Genomic DNA, 20,284 nt, shown 5'->3' on the forward strand with positions numbered 1-20,284 from the left:
CTGCCACCACCAGTGCCGCCAGTGCCACTTGCTAGTGCCACCTGCCAGTGCCATCCGTCAGCCCCAGTGCCACCTGCCAGCCCCAGTGCCATCCGTCAGACCCAGTGCCTGTGCCACCTGCCAGTGCCATTTGCCAGAGCAATTAGCCAGAGCAAATAGCCAGCACCATCTGCCAGTGCCAGCCCCAGCCCCATCTGCCAGCCCCATCTGCCTCCAGTACCATCTGTCAGTGCCACGTGTCGTCAGTGCCACGTGGGGTCACTTTGTGGGCATTTCCATTGTCCTGGTGCTCCAGGGCCTTCAAAACTGTAATAGGCGGTTGAGAAATAAGATGTGTAATTTATGCTCCTAGAACGCCTGATGGTGCTATTTCAATATTGGGCCTCTGTATGTGGTTAGGCTGTGTAAAAGTCTCACACATTTGGTATCATTATACTCAGGAGGAGTAGTAGAACGTATTTTGGGGTGTCATTTTTGCTATGTACATGCTATGTGTTGGAAATATCTTATAAATGGACAACTTTGCGTAAAAAAAATGCGTTTTCATTTTTTTTCCACATTTTCCCAAAACTTCTGGAAAAAAAATGAACCATTCAAACGACTCATTATGCCTCATAGATTATACGTTGGGGTGTTAGCTTTCCAAAATGGGGTCACTTTGTGGGCATTTCCATTGTTCTAGTGCTCCAGGGCCTTCAAAAATGTAATAGGTGGTTGAGAAATGAAATGTGTAATATATGCTCCTAGAACGCCTGATGGTGCTATTTCAATATTGGGCCTCTGTATGTGGCCAGGCTGTGTAAAAGTCTCACACATTTGGTATCGTAATACTCAGGAGTAGCAGAACGTATTTTGGGGTGTCATTTCTGGTATACACGTGCCATGTGAGAGAAATAACCTATTACATTGAAAATTTTGTGAGAAAAAAAAAAAATCTTTATTTTGCAAAGAATTGTGGGAAAAAGATGACAACATCAAAAACCTCACCATGCATCTTAGTAAATACCTTGGAATGTCTACTTTCAAAAAAGGGGTCATTTGGGGGGTATTTGTACTTTCCTGACTTGTTCGGGTCGCAAGAAATGAGATAGGCCACCAGTACATCAGGTGTGATCAATTTTGTGCGATTCGCACCACAGCTTGTAGACTCTCTAACTTTCACAAAGACCAAATAATATCCACAAATTTGGGTTATTTTTACCAAAGATATGTAGCAGTATAAATTGTGGCCAAAATTTATGAAAAAAAAATTAAAATTTTCGAAATTTTATCACAGAAACAAAGAAATATGCGTTTTTTTTCAAAATTTTCGGTCTTTTTTCATTTATAGCGCAAAAAATAAAAACCCCAGAGGTGATCAAATACCACCAAAAGAAAGCTCTATTTGTGGGAAAAAAAGGACACAAAATTCATTTGGGTACAGTGTTGCATGACTGAGTAATTGTCATTCAAAGTGTGAGAGCACCAAAAGCTGAAAATTGGTCTGGGCAGGAAGGGTGTTTAAGTGCCCAGTAAGCAAGTGGCTAAGCAATGCAAATGGTTATCTGTTAGCTCCATTAAATACCATAGTTATAAAATCAGATCCTAGCCATGGGGGATTTTGTGAGGGTTGAAGCCTCAAAGGGTCCTGAAAGTTTATAGAATGGATAGTGCATTGTAGATGGCAGATGGAGGATTGTTAACCTACCAGAAAAATATGTTGGTTACCTGTCTTTTGCACATAGTGGAGGAGATTTGCTAAAACTGGAAAATGCAAAATCTGCTGCAGCTCCGCATAGAAACCCATCAGCTTCCAGGTTTTATTGCCAAAGCTTAATTGAACAAGCTAAAGTTAGAGTTCAGCTGCACCAGATTTGGACTCTCCAGTTTTCGTAAATCAATCAATCAAAATATAGCAGCTTAAAAATGTTTTTAGTTAATTGACACCAGTGTGTCTTAAGCGGGCCATACATGGTCGAATTTTGAACAAATTTTCTTTTCAATATCAGCAAGTTTTTTGTGATCCGATGTTGCCACCATTGATTTTCGAAAATCGGCTGACCAAGCCTTCAATTTCACCTCATGTTGCTATAGAAAATAATTTTCGTGGCTGGGAATCTTCTTTTCTCTCCCTAAATTTTCTTTTCTTGCACATGAACATTTTTTTTTTCTGATTACATTTCTCGCATTAGATTAGAAAATCATTTGTTTTTCAAAAAATTTCCAACATGTCCGATTCCTCAAATTTGATTGCTGCGCGAAAATCTGCTGTTGCGGCAGCCCACTAATGGTGCGAAATTCATACAAAAATACTTAGAGACGATTTTCGAAAGTAAATTCTTTCTAAATTCAAACCGTGTATGGCCGGCATTAATCTATCCATCGGCAATGTATAACATACTAAAATTTGAAATCATTGGTTCCTGTTGAAAACTTTAGTTCTGAGGATTATCTCGGCTAGTATCTAACTGGTTGCTATGGGCCAATGCAAGCTTTTTTTTCATTTACCAGTATTAAAAAGGGAGAAGATGGTAGCCTAATGTAGGGTAACAGACTGTCTCCCTCATACAAGCAAAATTCCCTCTATAAACTGCTCATGCTTAGAAATGGGCATTTGTTTAATCAGAGACTATTGTTTTGTATTTAAACCCTCTAACACTTTCCATCTAATTATAGTACATTTACCACTGTTGTAAAGTATAAATGCTTTGCTTCATGTGTTTTTTGCTTTTTTTGACACGTATTTTTATGAATAGAAAATGCGCAGTCAATTATGGAGATGCTACATTTCTAAAAGATGTAATGCATTTTCTGTATTCCTCTTTTACCTGGGCATTTAAAGCAATAAATTATGTGTCCCTACTGAGCTGTGTAATTAGATCTTTTGTGCTAGATTATGTTTGTCAATAATAATTAGCAATATTGTTTGCTTTAATTTGTACAAATGTGATGCACTAAAATAGTTTCTAAAAAGTTAATTTGAGCCTGTCTCTTGTGTCTGTCTTTTTATGCATTGGCTGTGGCCTCACATCACTTAATATCTAGAGCAAAAAGATTGCAATTTTAAAGTGTATCCTCACAGGGTGACACAGTGGATACACAAATAATAACAACGTCCTAATATTGTTTGGAAGAAAATTGGACTTTAGCGGCACATGCATAGAATTAGTAAAAATTAATTGAAGTTTTTAATTGAATAGAGTTAAAATCATGGTTTACAAACGCGTATTATAAAAGAAAACATTATGTTCTATGACCCACAGGACTCGAATAACACCTCCAAATTATAGATATATAAATGCAAATTGGTGCAATATTAAAAGTAACCAGTAGCAGCATCCAATGGAGATAAAGTGCGTGGAGTAATTGAGTCAGAATGAGAGGTCACACAGAGAATTTGCTCTATATGTTACACGCATAGATGTGCTTCTTTAGGAGCTTGCAGATCTAATGTAGAAAAACATCAAATAGGTATATCACAGTACCCAAGAAATAAAACAGATATAGACAATGAAATTGTCATTTTGATCAAATCCAGCGGAATAAAAGCCCAAATCCAGTGACCACTAGGGGGCAGAAAGCAAAACCCTCCCGTGGGAACACATCCATATATGTAGTAAAACCTAGTATATCCATAAAATAAACAAAAAAAAATGGCCATTCGGATATTACATACTGTGCTACAAAAAAATAAATTGATACTTACATAGTAAGAAAGGTTTCTAAATAGAACAGCATAGATGCAGGTCAATCAAGTTGTCCCAGGTATTCAAATAATGAGGTCTATAAACAATAAAGAAAAACGTAATAGCAACATATGTATTGAAATGTATATATGCAAACATATCAATATGCATAGATAGAACACGGTCAGGCATAGCGTGCAGCTGGTTGCGCACTATAAACGCACATTCAAAAGCTGGGTATATGAAAGATATTACAACAAGGGCTCACCAAATGGCTAATGCAGGCATATATCCAACACCATATAAAGCTGGTAAGCGAAGTATCCAGGAAACGTAATATGGGGCACACACTTCGATAGAAGTTAGTCTATCGCAGCAATATAAGCCAGCAGATGTCACTGTTTATAAAACTAGTAAACAACACTGTCCAATATCAAAGAGGGAAATCTATAGCTCAAATGGCCAATACCCGATAATGAAAGAAAAGAGAGGGAAGAGAAGCAGGAAGGCAATGTGATATTGCTAAAAATATAAGCAAGGCTAAATAGATGCAAAGTAAGCGGCCATAGATAACATGCTAGTCTTACATCTATGGACAGAGCAAATAGAGAGTAATGGGGAAGTGGAGCCGTGTGTGCTCTCCTGGATAGAGAGTGTAGCCTGACTAATCAGTCAGAGGGCAGCCCCATATAAATGCGTCCTGACCGGAAATGTGTCACCTCAACCGGAAGTGGCAACTGGTCTGACCACAGGCTGATGCGCATGTGTCGGGAGACGCTGCTGACTCATCGGAAAGCAGCCAGTGAGACAGCAATAGAGGTGGAGCAGGAGGAGGGTGAAGGACCATCCCAAGACTCCTGACTGGAAGTACGTCACTCCAGCCGGAAGTGATGACGACCGGTCTAAACACAAGCCACCGTGCATGTGCAGAGAGATGCCGCTGACGCAAGCGGCCAATGAAACGGCAGCAAGGGCGGACCAGGAGAAGGACAGCAAGCCATAGATGATGATAATGATTTGATTCCCCCATCCACAAATTTGAGGTGGATGGGAGAATTCTCACCGCTGTGTCCTTGTATTCTGACGGCGGGGAGACTTCCTTGCCCTCAGAATACACTGATTGAGCGGGGAAAATATGACAGGGGGGTTGTGCAGATGTTGAACGGTAGATCAACTTCTGTACAATCTCCCTGCTCCTATCTGGATCAAAATTTGTCTGGTCCCTTCTGAACTGGCCAAATTTCAATCAATGTATGGCTGGCTTTAATGCTTCTTCTATACAAGTTTGGAGTCAAACCACTGTCTTATAGCAGGTGGGGAATTCAGAGGGCTGGCTGGATAAAAGATTGTTAAAGACAAGTTCAGCTTTTGGAAAAATAAAATAAATGCACATAATTTTGCAGGTAAATAAATGTGCATTTATAATTTTTTTACACTGCAGCTTGCAAAGCATTTCCCCCATGTTCAGTGGATCATGAGTGCAATGTCATGCTTCTGCAGTACAGCTGTCTACCCATACCTCCCAGCTGCTGCGCAGTAACATGTTACATGTTGCACCCTAAATACAGGTATAACATGTTACAAAAGGTGAACTTATCCTTTAGGTCCAGAAGTAATTTAGTTTTGGAGCTAGTATAATCTGTTAAACCATGGTGACTTATGTCTGCTGTGGCTTTGTGACAGGAGACAAGGCAATTATGAATCTTTAGACATGCTTCAAATTGGTACTCTTACCTCTGTGCCAGAGAGCAAGCTGCTAATTACATGAGTACAGTGTTAAAAAAAAAAACACAACACTTTACCGAAAGGGTAACTCAACATTCGTGGGAAAATAAAATGGACAAATAAAGAAAAAAGAATATAGCGAATACAATTGTGACACAAGTTCTATTGTAATTGAATGTTATTAAAAATGACTTTCCTTTTCAATCTGCAACAATTGTATTTATGAAAATGCAATTCAATATGGCTACCTGGAGCTGTTCTGTACACAGAATGTGTACAAAATGCCCCCCAGAAACATAACTTCCTGCTTGTGTGATTGGCTCACCAATTTTCCCAGAAGTCTACACTAAAATGCAAGTCATATTTCAGGCATCCTCTCCAACAAAAATGTAATTTTTGGTGCAATACTCCCAATAGGGACACATCTAAAGGGATGCAGGCCCAGCAGCTTTCTTCATTAGTGCCCTGCACATGACTGATAATTATGAACCCACTCCCATTAGACTCACTTTCCCACATGGGCACAGAGAAACACAAAGGGATTTCTTCAAAATAACAAAAGGTAGGAATATGCAACAAAGTTTGTTAAAATCCTTGCAATGTACATATATCACCAAGGGGGAATGTTTTTTTCTCAACAAAAGTTGGGTTACGCTTTAAGGAAAACCATTGTGTGCATGTTATCTTGTTTTACAAGGTGTATCTAAACCCAAGAACATAAATGTAATATTTTGCAGCTTACCAGACCTTAGATGCGGTGGCTGCATTTGTTTTCTATTTTAGGCTTTTCTTCTCACCTGGTGTTCAAGCCAATAAAACACTTTCTGTCTTAGGGCGGCTACACTTGCCTCTCCACTGTATCAATGGAGGAACAGCATAGCAACCTTTTTACAGCAGCATTGTCAACCTGCAAAGAAGGGTAGTGTTAGATGGACTATTAGATTTATATGACCTGTACATAAGTACTAATCAATTAAAGTATAACTACAGCTAACACTTGTTGGGTAGAAATAGTAAATGTTTTTTTTTAACTTCTGGGATAAAGGTTTTAACTACATAAATAAAAGCTGACCATTATAGGCACCCTTGTCACCCTTGCAAATTGAGGAATATTAATCAGTTGCTAATGTCAGGCTATCGCCCTCAAAGGGATCGGTTGGCAGAAAAGATAAATTTAAAGGGGTTGTAAAGGTAAATGTTTTTTCACCTTAATGCATTCTATGCATTAAGGTGAAAAAACATCTGACAGTGCCTGCGCCCCCAGTCCCCCCGTTTTACTTACCTCACCCCTCGAAAGGCCCGCGCTCGTCCTAGACTTCCTTTTCACCACTCAGTCTGGCCACTCATTGGCTGGAGTGGATGGATGGAAAGCAGCGCAACTATTGGCTTGCGCTGCTGTCAATCACATCCACTGACACGGAGCACCAGGGGGTGGGGCCGTGTGATACAGCGAGCGGCTATAGCCGCCGGCTGTATCACGGGATCGCGCCCACAGATGCTTCTCACCATGCGAGGGAGCTCGCATGAATGTGAGAAACAACTGCGGGAGGAAGACGAGACAGCCGCAGAGGGACCCCAGAAGAGCAGGTTCGGGGGCCACTCTGTGCAAAACGAGCTGCACAGTGGAGGCAAGTATAACATGTTTGTTATTTAAAACATTTTTTTTTTTAACTTTACAATCCCTTTAAACTTTCAAATGTGCTAAGTAAAGGAAGTGGTGGATAAATATAAGAGAGACTAGGATTGTATTTTGCCTAATCCAGGGGTCTCCAAACTTTCTAAACAAAGGGCCAGTTTACTGTCCTGCGGACTTCAAGGGGGCGGACTGTGACCAGTGGGAGTAGAAAATGGCCATAATTGGTATTATTTGGGGGAGGGGGGGAGTATTGCTCCATTGTTGGTATCATGTGAAGCAATAGTGCCCCATTATTGGTATTAGTGGGAGGAAGAGCGCCCCATCATTGGTGTCATTGAAAGGAATAGTGCCCCATCATTGGTTTCAGTGTATGGAAGAGTGTCCTATTGTTGGTGTCAGTGACAGGAATTATGAACAATCATTGGTGTCAGTTGCAGGAATAGTAATGTACCTTGTATCAGTGAAAGGAACAGTGACCAAAGGGCCACATCCACCCCTGGGGCCACAGTTTGTTGCCCACTGGGCTTGTCTGTCATTTGGAGAAATCTCATTCTTCCATGTTTTTTTTTGTTTGTTTTTTTTACTTTTTTAAGGGTGGGGGACCCCTGGGAGTTGCTAGATATTTCAAAAGAAACCTGGGGGAGGTTTATTCCATACAAGAGTGTGGTACAGCATATCTTAGCCATGCAAGACAGAACTGTTTTGGTAATACCCCTGGTCAGGGAACAGCTTCAGCAGGCTCTGGCAGCTTAGAATCGAGTAAGAGGTCTTAAAAAAAAATAAAAACTTTCCACCTGAGGGATGGCACACTGGCTCTAGTTCCCTGGGTGGAAAATAGGTTCCTGTCAGGGACTCTGTGAGGAACTTGGACAGGCTGGGGCTGGTAAACTACAAGGTGTAGCAGCCAGACAGACAGAAGGAAGAAAGAGTAGATCTATTACATAAACTTGGTAAAGTCTGTAAAGATAGAGAAGACCTTTTAGCCATGGGAGATAGACCCCAAAGAATTAGGAAGGCTTAGCCCAGGTGAGAGAGTTTCTGCAGCAGAATAAGGATCTCAGGTTGCAGGAGGCTCTGAGGAAGAGGAATTTCTCGAAACGTGTTACCCAGTCTACGCCTCCATGGAGGTAGTCCAATGTCATGTGGACAGTTTTTATGGACCTATGTGAAGGAATTTTTTGATATGCTTTTACCAAGTCAATGTTTGTGAGTATGATACTTAGCTTCGTATCAAATAAATAACTGTTTATTGAGGACAATGTGCTAGGTCCACGTGCCTTCTATTTCTTTTGTGCAATATCCAACAATTAGCATCAAAGCAGAGCGTGCATGGTCATGTAGAGGTACATTACACAGAGCAGGATATTGATTGGTGTTGATTTTGGATAGTGAATACAGGGTCCTGGGTTTAGTAACTCTTTAAGAGTTTTTTCAAAGAAAACAAAAATAAAGAATATAATACAATTATCTGTTTCTGTAAACATGGCATTAAATCTCTAGTAATCCTGTAGCCAGGAGCAAACTTAAATACAGAGAAATCATTTGTAAGGAGATTACCTGTATTCCCATAATGCACTGGTGTAGTGGGGGATGCATGTAAAGTCTGATCTGATGCTAAAGGAAGGAACACACAGATGACACAGTACACTGGCTCATCATGAATAATGGAGAGGGCATACCATTACACCAGTATCGTCTTATTAGGTTTCATTGTTGCCAGAGTCACATTTTAAACTCTGTTCCCAAGTGCAGTTGGAATTTTGGATCATCGGTTTATTTTACTATGAAACGTCAACTCTGCAAAAGCATTTGATTTGATCAGCATTACAATTTAAGGTCAGTTTGATTGTACTACTTTTTATATTTAAAGCAGTAAATGAGTTATTAAACCAATAAGTATGGTAATAAAGTTTGCTGAATACTGAAACATTTTCTTGATAAAATGTTGACCCTATATATTTTTTGATACATGCATAAAGGTTATTTGTTGTCTACCTGTCTACATTTTGGTTACTCAATGAAATAATAAACTGCAACAAACAATACAGTTGAAGTTTGTGCATAAATGTTATTGTACCTATTTATTTGGAGATATGGCCAACAGCAATAGATGTCACCAAAGTTGCAAAGTGTGGAAAAATGCGATTGGGATTAAGTAATTAATTTAAATAAATGGGGTAAAAATTGTAAATTACATTTATTTTATATATTTACTTCCCTGATTTGCCCTGTGTATAAAGCCACACGTATGAAACAGTACAGTTGAGGTAATTGTACATTGCAATTGCGATTTGTATGTAACCTGTGGTACAAGACAGAGATGATTTAAAGGTTTATATTTCTCTATCGAGTTATCTACATATCTATATCTATAGATATAGATATGTATATATACAGGTGCATCTCATAAAATGTGAATATCATCAAAAAGTTGATTTATTCAGTAATTCAATTCAAAAAGTGAAACTTCCATATTTTATATAGACACGTTACACACAGAGTAATATATTTCAAGCATTTCTTTCTTTTAATTTTGATGATTGTCTTACAGCTAGTGAAAACCCAAAATTCTGTATCTCAGAAAATTAGAATATTACATAAGACCAATAAAAAAAGGATTTTTAATACAACAATGTTGGCTTACTGAAAACCGTATAGTATCCACTCAATACTTGGTCTCCATTGGGGCTCCATTTGCATGAATTATGGCATCAATGCGATTTGGCATGGAAGCAATCAGCTTGTGGCACCGCTGAGGTGTTTTGGAAGCCCAGGTTGCTTTGATAGTGGCCTTCAGCTCGTCTGCATTGCTGGGCCTGGTGTCTCTCATCTTTCTCTTGACAATACCCCACTGATTCTCTATTGAGTTTAGGTCAGGCGAGTTTGCTGGCCAATCAAGCACAGTGATACCATGATCATTAAACCAGGTATTGGTACTTTTGGCAGTGTGGGCAGGTGCCAAGTCCTGCTGGAAAATGAAATCAGCATCTCCATAAAGCTGGTCAGCAGAGGGAAGTATGAAGTGCTCCAGAATTTCCTGGTAGAGGGCTGAGCTGACTTTGGACTTGATAACACAGCGGACCAACCCCAGCAGCCCAGGGTCTGGAGGAAGAGCGAAGAGACACCGAATCCAAGTTGCATGAGGTCCAGTGTGAAGTTTCCACAGTCACTGATGATTTGAGGAGTCATGTCATCTGCTGGTGTTGGTCCACTGTGTTTTATCAAGTCCAAAGTCAGCGCAGCCCTCTACCGGGAAATTCTAGAGCATTTCATGCTTCATTCTGCTGACCAGCTTTATGGAGATGCTGATGCAACTATACAAAAACATTCATATCTAAACATCAGCTTTATAGTTAACCTGTGAGGATAGAAATAAGGCAGCTGCAATGACAAACTTGTTTTTAAGCGGCGCAGGCCCCAGGGCAATCATCCATTTCTTTGGCTTTACTACAAAATAAAACCTGGTAAACACTATTGAGTATTTTTCCATCCACAGTTAGTATAGCGATTACCCCCTTCGAAGTTGTTCTCACAGGGGGGTGCCCCCCCAGAACACTCTGGTCAGTGCTCTCAGCCATTTTGTGAGAGAGCTGTTTCCCAGCATGCTTGTCCGACAGGAGCTGGCCAAACGCCACCTTCTGTCAGGCCAGCTTCCATACACATGGGCTGAATGTTGCCCAGCATTCGGCCCATGTGTACAGGGCTTTAGTTGCCAATTAGATTGCGAATGTAACCAGTAATTAGGGTGGTATTGTGTTTACTTTAATTGACCAATCATGAGCCAGCTAATGTACTTTAAAAAAAATATCTGTTGCAAATAATTGGGTATTTAAAGTAAACATGTCTTCACTTCATTTACAAATATTCAAATTAAAAAGTGACACTTTTCAAAATGAATATTCACTCTTCTTTATAGTACATCAACTCCTATGATTCAACAGAGCAGTGACTGTTATTAGATGTCTGAACATAAGTTTTCTTTCAAACCTGCTTAGCTGTGCTGGCTCATAAAAAATCCCATAGTGTTTGAGAATCCCTTGTCAAATATTAAATGTTTATATTTATAATGTGCACATAAAAAAAATGGAAAAAAAATGGAAAAAAAATAAACTTGACCCCAAACCATTACATTTTCTATTCACTGAGGCCTGATGCACACTGGGTGGTGGTGGAAAGTCCGGCAACAAATGATCGATGGAGCGTACACACGGTAGGACTTTCAGCCAACAAGCTCACATCCAACATTATGCACACTGGGTGGTGTGTAGGAGCGGGTGGATGGTGCAGGCACATTATCCAGCCCCATGCTGACAACCTGTAATGCCCCGTACACATGATCAGGTTTTCCGCCAACAAATGTTGGATGTGAGCTTGTTGGCTGAAAGTCATACCGTGTGTACGCTCCATCGACCATTTGTTGGCGGAAAATCTGATCATGTGTACGGGGCATTACAGGTTGTCAGCACGGGGCTGGATAATGTGCCTGCACCATCCACCCGCTCCTACACACCACCCAGTGTGCATAATGTTGGATGTGAGCTTGTTGGCTGAAAGTCCTACCGTGTTTACGCTCCATCGAACATCTGTTGCCAGACTTTCCACCAACAAATGTTGGCTAGCAGGTTCTCGAATTTTCCACCCAAAAAATTTTGTTGTCGGAATTTCCAATCGGGTGTACACAAGTCCGACGCACAAAAGTTCATGCATACTCGGAATCAAGCAGAAGGACCCACACTGGCTATTGAACTTCCTTCTTCTCGGCTCGTCATAAGTCTTGTACGTCACCACATTCCGACGTTCGGAATTGTTGGCCAATTTGTATGACCGTGTGTATGCAAGACAAGTTGGAGCCAACAACCTTCAAACAAAAATACACAGTTTTGTTGTCAGAAAGTCCGATCGTGTGTACAGGGCATAAAAGTCTATGAGTAGCTGATAACTTCTGGGGCTAGATAGTGCACCAAATGGTACTTATGTTTAGGGCAGTATGCATTTAGGGACAAATGCCTAAAACGCAAGAAGCATTTTTCCCTGGGTGCACACTGCCCTAAATGTTAGTAATGCTAGGTGCACCATGCAGCCCTGTCCAGCCACATCAGCTGTTAACCTTCTCATAGAGTTTGACAGGCTGCCGGTAATGGGGCTGGAGGGTACACCTGTGCTCTGTGCCCGCCCGCACATAAGTGTTGAAGCCTCATGCACCTGGGCTAAACTCCCAATGTGAATGAGGCTTAAGACAGCAGTCGTACATGTTAAACAGAAAAGTATTTGTAGCAGAGATCTTCACAATTCATTGCTGATACCATCACAACCTGACATTGCTTTAACATTGTCTCTATAATGTTTTAGATTTGTGAAGAATAACACTGAGCTGCATTCACCATGCCTCCGTTGCTGCCTGCACAAGAAGCAGCTAAAATATACCACACCAACTACGTTCGCAACGCTCGTGCCATTGGTGTCTTGTGGGCAGTGTTCACTATATGCTTCTCCGTTATTATGGTGGAAGTGTTCATCCAGCCATATTGGATTGGAGACAGCTTAAATACACCTCAAGCTGGTTACTTTGGACTGTTTAGCTACTGTATAGGCAATGCATTGACCTCAGAGCTCATCTGCAAAGGAGGCGCCTTGGACTTTGAATCTGTACCTTCAGGAGCCTTCAAAACAGCCATGTTTTTTGTAGGAGTGTCAATGTTTTTGGTGGTGGGCTCCATGCTGGCATTTGGCCTTTTCTTTTTCTGCAATTCAGCAACAGTGTACAAGATCTGTGCATGGATGCAACTGGCTTCAGGTAAATGCTAACACAATTTAAATTAAACATGGTATACACATTGACATATTGTTCAACCTGTGTGCTAAACGAAAAGAATCAAACACATCTTCCCATCCACATTATACATTGCAGATGGAAGAATCTCCCACTGCAGCTATTGTATTCTGAGAGTCACAGTTGGCAACTGTCAGAATATCGAAGCAGCGACTGCACCTGACTGGATAATGCTGCTGTTCAGCTGACAATTTTCTGACGGACTCCGTTTTTTATTCAAAGGATGTCAGGTGAAAGGCAGCCAACAGGGCCACCCAAGTTTAGGAACCGGACCAAATTCATATAGTGTGTACGCAGCCTTAAGCTGACCATAGATGGATCGAATCTTGGGTCAGCAGAGACCCGCTGAGATTCAATCCATCTATGGGCAGGCTAATTGTACTGAAGCCAACAGTGATCATTGTGTTCTACTGGCAGGGAAGGCTCTCCATTGGCAGAAAACAATAATGCTGCGTGAGGGATACCCCCATTAACACTGACTGTGTTGATGGAGGAATCAAACAATTTTCTTTTACCTCCACCCATGGAGGAAAGAAAATCACATACTCTGTGGGCTGCTTTATCATAATTAAAAGGTCAATATTATTTTTATTAGTCATATCAATGTTTTGCTGCAATTTTGTGCTGTCGCCCTGTCTTGTAATTCTACACTTAAGCCCTGTACACAGGATTGGACTTTCTGACTGGAAATGTTCGATCACAGGCTGTTGTCTGTAAATCCCGTAGTTTTTAAGATCAAAGATACAACTATGTTGGTGTCCCTTGTTAATTTTACATTTTGTATTTTTTCAAATGTAACTGCCTACTCCCAAACTGTCATTTGAAGTAAAACACATAGATCAGTATTATTCTACACAATTTTATTGTGAATTAAAAAAAGAAAACAAATAAAATTAGACATGCTATCTGCCAATAGAACTTAACCAAAAGGTGCATTCTATGCATCCAAAAATATAGAAAATATAACAAATGAAATCATTATTCAACCAAAAAAATAATGTCAAAGCAATAACTCCAAGGCCAATAATAATACGTTATCGCTTCTGATTCCGATTGTCTGATGGACGAATGGCCGTTCAGAAACAAGCTGAAAAGCACAAAATGAAAAGCACGAACTGAAAAGCGCTAAATGAAAAACACGAAAAGAAAAGCATGAATCAACACTCACCGAATTTCTACTAACACTAAATTAGCAAAAGGAGCCCAAAGGGCGGCACTAAAGAGCTGAAAAACCACGTAGTATGCCACTACATTCATAATTGTTGGCCAACATTTCTTTGACTGTGTGTATGCAAGACAAGCTTGAGTCAACACCCTTCAGACAAAATTCCCCGGTTTTGTTGGCCAACAATCTGATCGTGTGTACGAGGCATAAGGGTTCATTGACATTGGCACCTAAAACACTCCACTTAAATTCATTCAGCGTAATTTTGTACACATCTAAATGCAGCACTATAGTTATCATTGAAGCTGTACACAAAGGTGCATCTATAAGCAAAAACGGGTGCTGTGTTTAGCTGTGTACAAAAGAGTATGACACAGCTGTGTTCAGGGCAGCGCAGATCTATCGTTTTTTGTGGGCATAAGCCATTAGAAGAATTGTACATGTCTCAACATTGTATGCATCCAAACATGCCTCAACGAGTACTTTAGATGCATATTTTATCCAGGATCTTATGATGGCTCTGCCAGCAAGAACCTGTGTTCCATGCAGAAAATATGCCCATGAAGACTGAAGCCTCAAACTTTTTAGTTCTGCCATTATGATTGTGCACTGAAGATGTTTTTTTTTGTTGTCCTTGCAGCTGGTGGCTTGATGATTGGCTGCCTTATTTACCCTGATGGGTGGGACTCTACAGAAGTCAAACGCATGTGTGGGGACAAGACTGATAAATACACACTAGGAGCATGCACAATACGCTGGGCATATATCCTAGCTATTATTGCCATTCTGGATGCCCTCATTCTCTCTTTTCTGGCCTTTGTGCTTGGGAACAGACAGGATAGTTTGCTGCCAGAGGATTTCAAGATCCAGAGCAAAGGTTAGAATTCTGTCTTTATTGCCAATTTCTGTAACGTTATAGTATTACTAAAATAACCCTAATATAATTTGAATGAGAAAGTAACGCAACAAAAAGCATACGTACAAAATAAATAATATAGCTGCATAAATTTACAACTCAAGAAAAACCTTAGGGCTGGGTTCACACTGTATGCGGAGTGGCTCACAGCAGAGGGTCTGGTGGGTGAATGAATACAGATCACAGGAGTTCAGAATCAACTGTACTCCTGTGACCCACAGGAGAAATAGGGCCAAAAGAGCTTTGGCCCTACTTCTCCTTTAAATCATGAATTTACCATTGAATATTTTTGTAGCTGATAATCTCTTACCATATTTTCTAAAAACTGGATATACAACCTGTAGTTTGCAGAGACTGAACCAAAACACTGGCAGCAAAACCACAATTGCTTCCAGGCAACAAGCACTTCCAAATACAATGTAAAATCCAAAACCTCAAAGCGGAGTTCCATCCATTTAAAAGTCAGCAGCTACAAAAAGTGTAGCCTGCTGACTTTTAATAAATAGACACTCACCTCACCCGGCTGTGACAGCTTGTAGCTTCACAGCCAGGCTCACACTGCGCATGTGTGAGTCGCACTGCACTGTCTTGAATGGCCGGGCAATCTTCTGGGACCTGTGAAAAGTCCCAGAATATTGCAGGGAGGGAGGAGAACTTGCGCTTAGTGCCGCGGCGCCAGGAGAGGAAATGGGCCCTGTCAAAACCAGATACCCACTCACCCCCCCCCCCCCAAAAAAATAACATGCCAACATGTGGCATGTTAGGGGGGTCACGAGTACTTAAAGTGGAATTTCCATTTTTGGGTGGAACTCCGCTTTAAGACTGATTTACTAAAGGATTTGAATCAATAGTGTGAATATTCACTTAAATTATCCAATCCTATGAAAATAAAACTTTTGTTTACATATTTTATCTGCACATGATTGAATAATTAAAGTGAATATGCACACATTTCATTTATCTTCATTCATGTTCCAAACACATCTGATAAACAAGCCACCATACTGAAATATCTTGTAAAAAGAGACATGGCATTCAGAATAGGAGTGATTTACAACATCTCTAACATCTCCTACTAATGTGAGGAAGGAATCATGGGAGTTGTCATGCCTTACCTTCGAGGTGCTACAAGGCTGTCATTGTACTCCTGCTCATTACCTGGAGTCATTAAATTAAATGGCATGTACCCAATGAAATCTGAATTCCTATTCTGCAGTCTTGTTCCAGGTCCATGACTCGCCAGCTATTGAAGTCAAGATCAGAGCAACAACTCTGGAGCCAAATACTTTCCGAAGCACCTTAGCAAAGAAAATTTGCTCCCAAGTTCTCTAGTAGAACCTAGGTTCCCAGAAACCTATATACTGTTGCACTAAACATGACAAGAAAAATAGGGGAGGGGGTGTGTGTTTAATAAAGTGATGAAAGCCTTAGGGGGGGGGACATTTAAGAGCAGTGGTATGGCCGTATAAAAAGTAAAAGCTGAGCACTGTGCTTTACAAATGAGCATTGTGAGGGTGAAAAAAAATAGGCGGGAGGAGAGCCTGGTCATGTGACCCGTCAATCACATAACCGGATCTCCTCTAATCGCCAAATAATTCTCTTTGCTGCACTAAGCAGAGAACACTCCATGGGGAATCAAAGGCTCCATGCCACGGCCTGAATATTATGAATGGGTCACATTCAGGGCTGTTGTTAGAAATCACGAGGCCCCATAAGCCTACCTGATAGGCCTCCTCGGCCAGAAATGACTAAGGACATACAGTAGATCTATCAGTCCCTTTCTTTGCAGCCTCAGTTGCAAAGATGAATGAATTGCAAGCGCTCTGAAGCTTCTCGCTCATTCACAAACTGAATCATAGTAAACACAGTTTACTATGCTTTAGCGAGGACTAGACACGGGAGTGATTGGTACCGATCACTCACTGTGTTCATTCAGGAAAGGAAGGAGCTAATAAATTATATATTTACCAGTCTGTTCCCCCACTCTTCATCCTGAAACATCCCCCTGTGTGCCTGCAGCAGCTAGAACCAATCCTCTGCAGTGCAGCCAGAGGGAGAAGCTGGCAGCGTTGCAGGGAGGGGCAGAAGAGGATTGGTGACTGCAATAAGACAGTACAGCTGGACCTCCTGCTTAGCAGGTGACTGGGCCCCTCGTTTGAACTGATGGGGCCCAGGGACAGTACAGGAGGGCTGGCTGTACTGCCTTATGGTCACATTATAGACTGATCACATTATAGACTCACACTCTGCTCTCTGTTATAAATTGGTCCCTTAGCCTTATTTTGAAAGTCTGTTTAAGGCATGTTCTGGTACTGAACATCCTTCCTGTTTGTCTGTTACCATAAGAACAGAAGCAGGTTAGAGGCTCAAATGTTATTAAGAATTTCAGAACACCACTGAAACACCAACCTCTCCTGCTGCCTAAGGTTCTTACAAAGGACGAAACGTAATAATAAAGAACTTGTCTGAAAATTATGTTTTTAAAATACCAAAAAAAAAAAAAAACTGCTTATTTTCTCTATCTTTAACCTGTACACCACTGTTTTATCAGGGAATACAAGCAATATCAAAGCTGGTACACAATGTAATTCAGAGGACTAGACAGAGTACCTGCAAAAATTCTGAACCTCATGGGTATTTGTATATGAATCTGCTTTAAAGTGGATGTAAACCCGAATTTTTTTTTTTTTTTTTTTGTCTGGCACTATAGAGTATGGGATTTCAGATCAGCTGTGCCCAGTCTTGCCACAACGAGTTAATCCAGCTCTAAGCAATCCTCATATCTTTTTTCAGTGAAATAAAATGGACAAACTGTGAAATCTTTGTCCTTTCTTCCTCCTTGCTGTGATTGACAGGTGATTTACATATCTCGTGCACTAGCCTAAGACACGCATTATTTTTTAATTTGCACCCCCACTCCTTTCTTCAGCAGCTCTGCAAGGATTGGCTGTTCCACACCTCAGCATGATTTGGCATGCTGAAGTCATGTGGGGACTTTTCTGGGTTTTGACTGGATGTTAGTGAGCATAGTAGAAGTTCAGTGTAAGAAATACACAGGAGAAAATGCATGTTGATGACAGGAGTGTAGAGGTGGGCGGGGAGCCTACTGATCACGACTCCACCCACTGAGCCCTGGAAAACAGACCCACCCACAAAATGTGCAGTTTTTCAGGTCTCATAGCAGACAAAGGGGAGACATTTGACAGATAAGTATACATGCAGGAGGCATGCATATCCTTCTAGATAACCAATTTTGCAGTAGTTTAGAAAGGATGAGAGTGGGTTTACATCCACTTTAACCACTTTCAGACCGGAACAATTTGCTGGCCAAAGAGCAGACCACTTTTTGCGATTTGGCACTGCGTCGCTTTAACTGACAATTGCGCGGTCGTGCGAGGTGGCTCCCAAACAAAACTGACGTCCTTTTTTTCCCCACAAATAGAGCTTTCTTTTGGTGGTATTTGATCACCCCTGCGGTTTTTATTTTTTGCGCTATAAACAAAAATAAAGCGACAATTTTGAAAAAAACGCATTATTTTTTACTTTTTGTTATAATAAATATCCCCCCAAAAATATATAAAAAAACATTTTTTTCCCTCAGTTTAGGCCGATACGTATTCTTCTACATATTTTTGGTAAAAAAAATTGCAATAAGCGATTATTGATTGGTTTGCGCAAAAGTTATAGCGTTTACAAAATAGGGATAGTTTTATAGCATTTTTATTAATCATTTTTTATTTTTTACTAGTAATGGCGGCGATCAGCGATTTTTATTGTGACTGCGACATTGTGGGGGACCCATCGGACATTTTTGACACATTTTTGGGACCATTGTCATTTATACAGTAATCACTGCTATATAAATGCAGTGATTCCTGTGTAAATGACACTGGCAGTGAAGGGGTTAACCAGTGGGTGGCAGTGTAGGGGTTAAGTGTTCCTAGGGGTGTGTTACTAACTGTGGGGGGGTTGGGCTTTCATTTAGTGAACACTGATCTCTGCTCCAATCACATGGAGCAGAGATCAGCCTCACTAGTTGCTAGGCAGAATGAAGAAATGCTGTTTACAACGGCATTTCTTCATTTGGCCGCTCCGTGAGACGATCGCGGGGATGCCCGCGGCGATCGAGTCCGCGGCTCCCACGACCGGACTCACGGGGGTCCCGACCAGCGCGGGAGCGCGCTGCCGGCGGCGCGCTCCCAATGGCAGGGCGGCAAATTTAAAGGGACGTACATGTACGCCCATTTGCCTGCCCGTGCCATTCTGTCGACCGTACATCGTCGTGCGCTGGTCGGCAAGTGGTTAAAGTGGTTGTAAACCTCAGACATTAAATATAAACAAACCATACCCTTCTATAGTGTGTACTTATCTCAATAAAGAGCCTTAAGTGTAATTTCTTTCTGCTGTTTTGTTCCTCTGCTATCGGTATGAATCAGTTCTGACAAGTTTTTCTGACACCATGAGAGAAAAGGTGACAAGGGAGGCCACAGTCTGTGATTGACAGCCTCAGCTCTGTTCCTGTGTGCTGTATGAAGAGGGGGATCCCTTCCCTTCAATGAGCTCTCTTCACTAATGTAATGTCAACTCCCTGCCCCCTTCTTTTCAGAGCTGAGAGATCCTGTGTAAATTCTGCATTTTGAATGGATGTAGAGGTAAAAGGGCTGTATATAGACGGATACCACCTATGTAAGAGGATTTGTGTCACCTCTGTGTATCACCTGAGGCCGGTCACTTCACCGGATATATGCAAGGGTTTACATCCACTTTAAGCGCAGATAGCCAGTAGGGTTTGGGTTGTGATTCTTAATAGGGGTACATTTCTGTGTGTTTGGATTGGGCTTAGCTGTGTAATAAGGCACTAACTTTTTCTTTTTGTGTTTTACAGAAGATGAGAGTGGCTGACAAGAAATGCAACATGTCAAGCTTTGTGTTATATAAATGTAGTGGACATAACCTTGGAGTTAACATAATTCACTGAGTGAGAAGAAAATACAAAAACTGAAATGTGTGTGTTGTCTCACCTGTTCATTCTCTTTAAGGATACAGTGAGCAGTTACACCTCGAAAACGATTTATTTTCATAAAACACAGTTTTTATACTTGAGTATCATATCTTTGTTAGAAACTGAAAGAAAATATTAACCACTTGCTGACCGCCCTATAGATATACTGCTACAGAGCGGCCGCACTGCAGAGAATCACGTAAATATACATGATTCTTCTGGGTTTTGGACACGAGTGCGCACCATCGGCGGCGCGCTCCCGCTCTGATTTAACACTGCGGGAGCTAATCAGCGGGTACCATGGACCCGATATCTGCGGGCATCCGCTGATCATTGATTACACTG

General features: G+C 41.1%; 1 protein-coding gene across 1 annotated transcript; it reads left to right on the forward strand.

Annotated features, from left to right (window-relative positions):
- The first annotated feature begins 8,383 nt into the window (after nucleotides 1-8,383).
- LHFPL5 (LHFPL tetraspan subfamily member 5) lies at nucleotides 8,384-19,945 on the forward strand. Its single transcript, XM_077483095.1, has 4 exons — nucleotides 8,384-8,862; nucleotides 12,376-12,820; nucleotides 14,662-14,898; nucleotides 19,823-19,945. The coding sequence occupies exons 2-4, from the start codon at nucleotides 12,409-12,411 to the stop codon at nucleotides 19,837-19,839; spliced, it is 666 nt and encodes a 221-aa protein (XP_077339221.1). The 5' UTR covers nucleotides 8,384-8,862; nucleotides 12,376-12,408; the 3' UTR covers nucleotides 19,840-19,945.
- The last annotated feature ends 339 nt before the right edge of the window (nucleotides 19,946-20,284 follow it).

This window comes from Lithobates pipiens, unplaced genomic scaffold (genome assembly GCF_037356315.1).
Source record: "Lithobates pipiens isolate NorthernLeopardFrog02 unplaced genomic scaffold, aLitPip1_a1.2 Scaffold_16, whole genome shotgun sequence".
Taxonomy (NCBI): domain Eukaryota; kingdom Metazoa; phylum Chordata; class Amphibia; order Anura; family Ranidae; genus Lithobates; species Lithobates pipiens.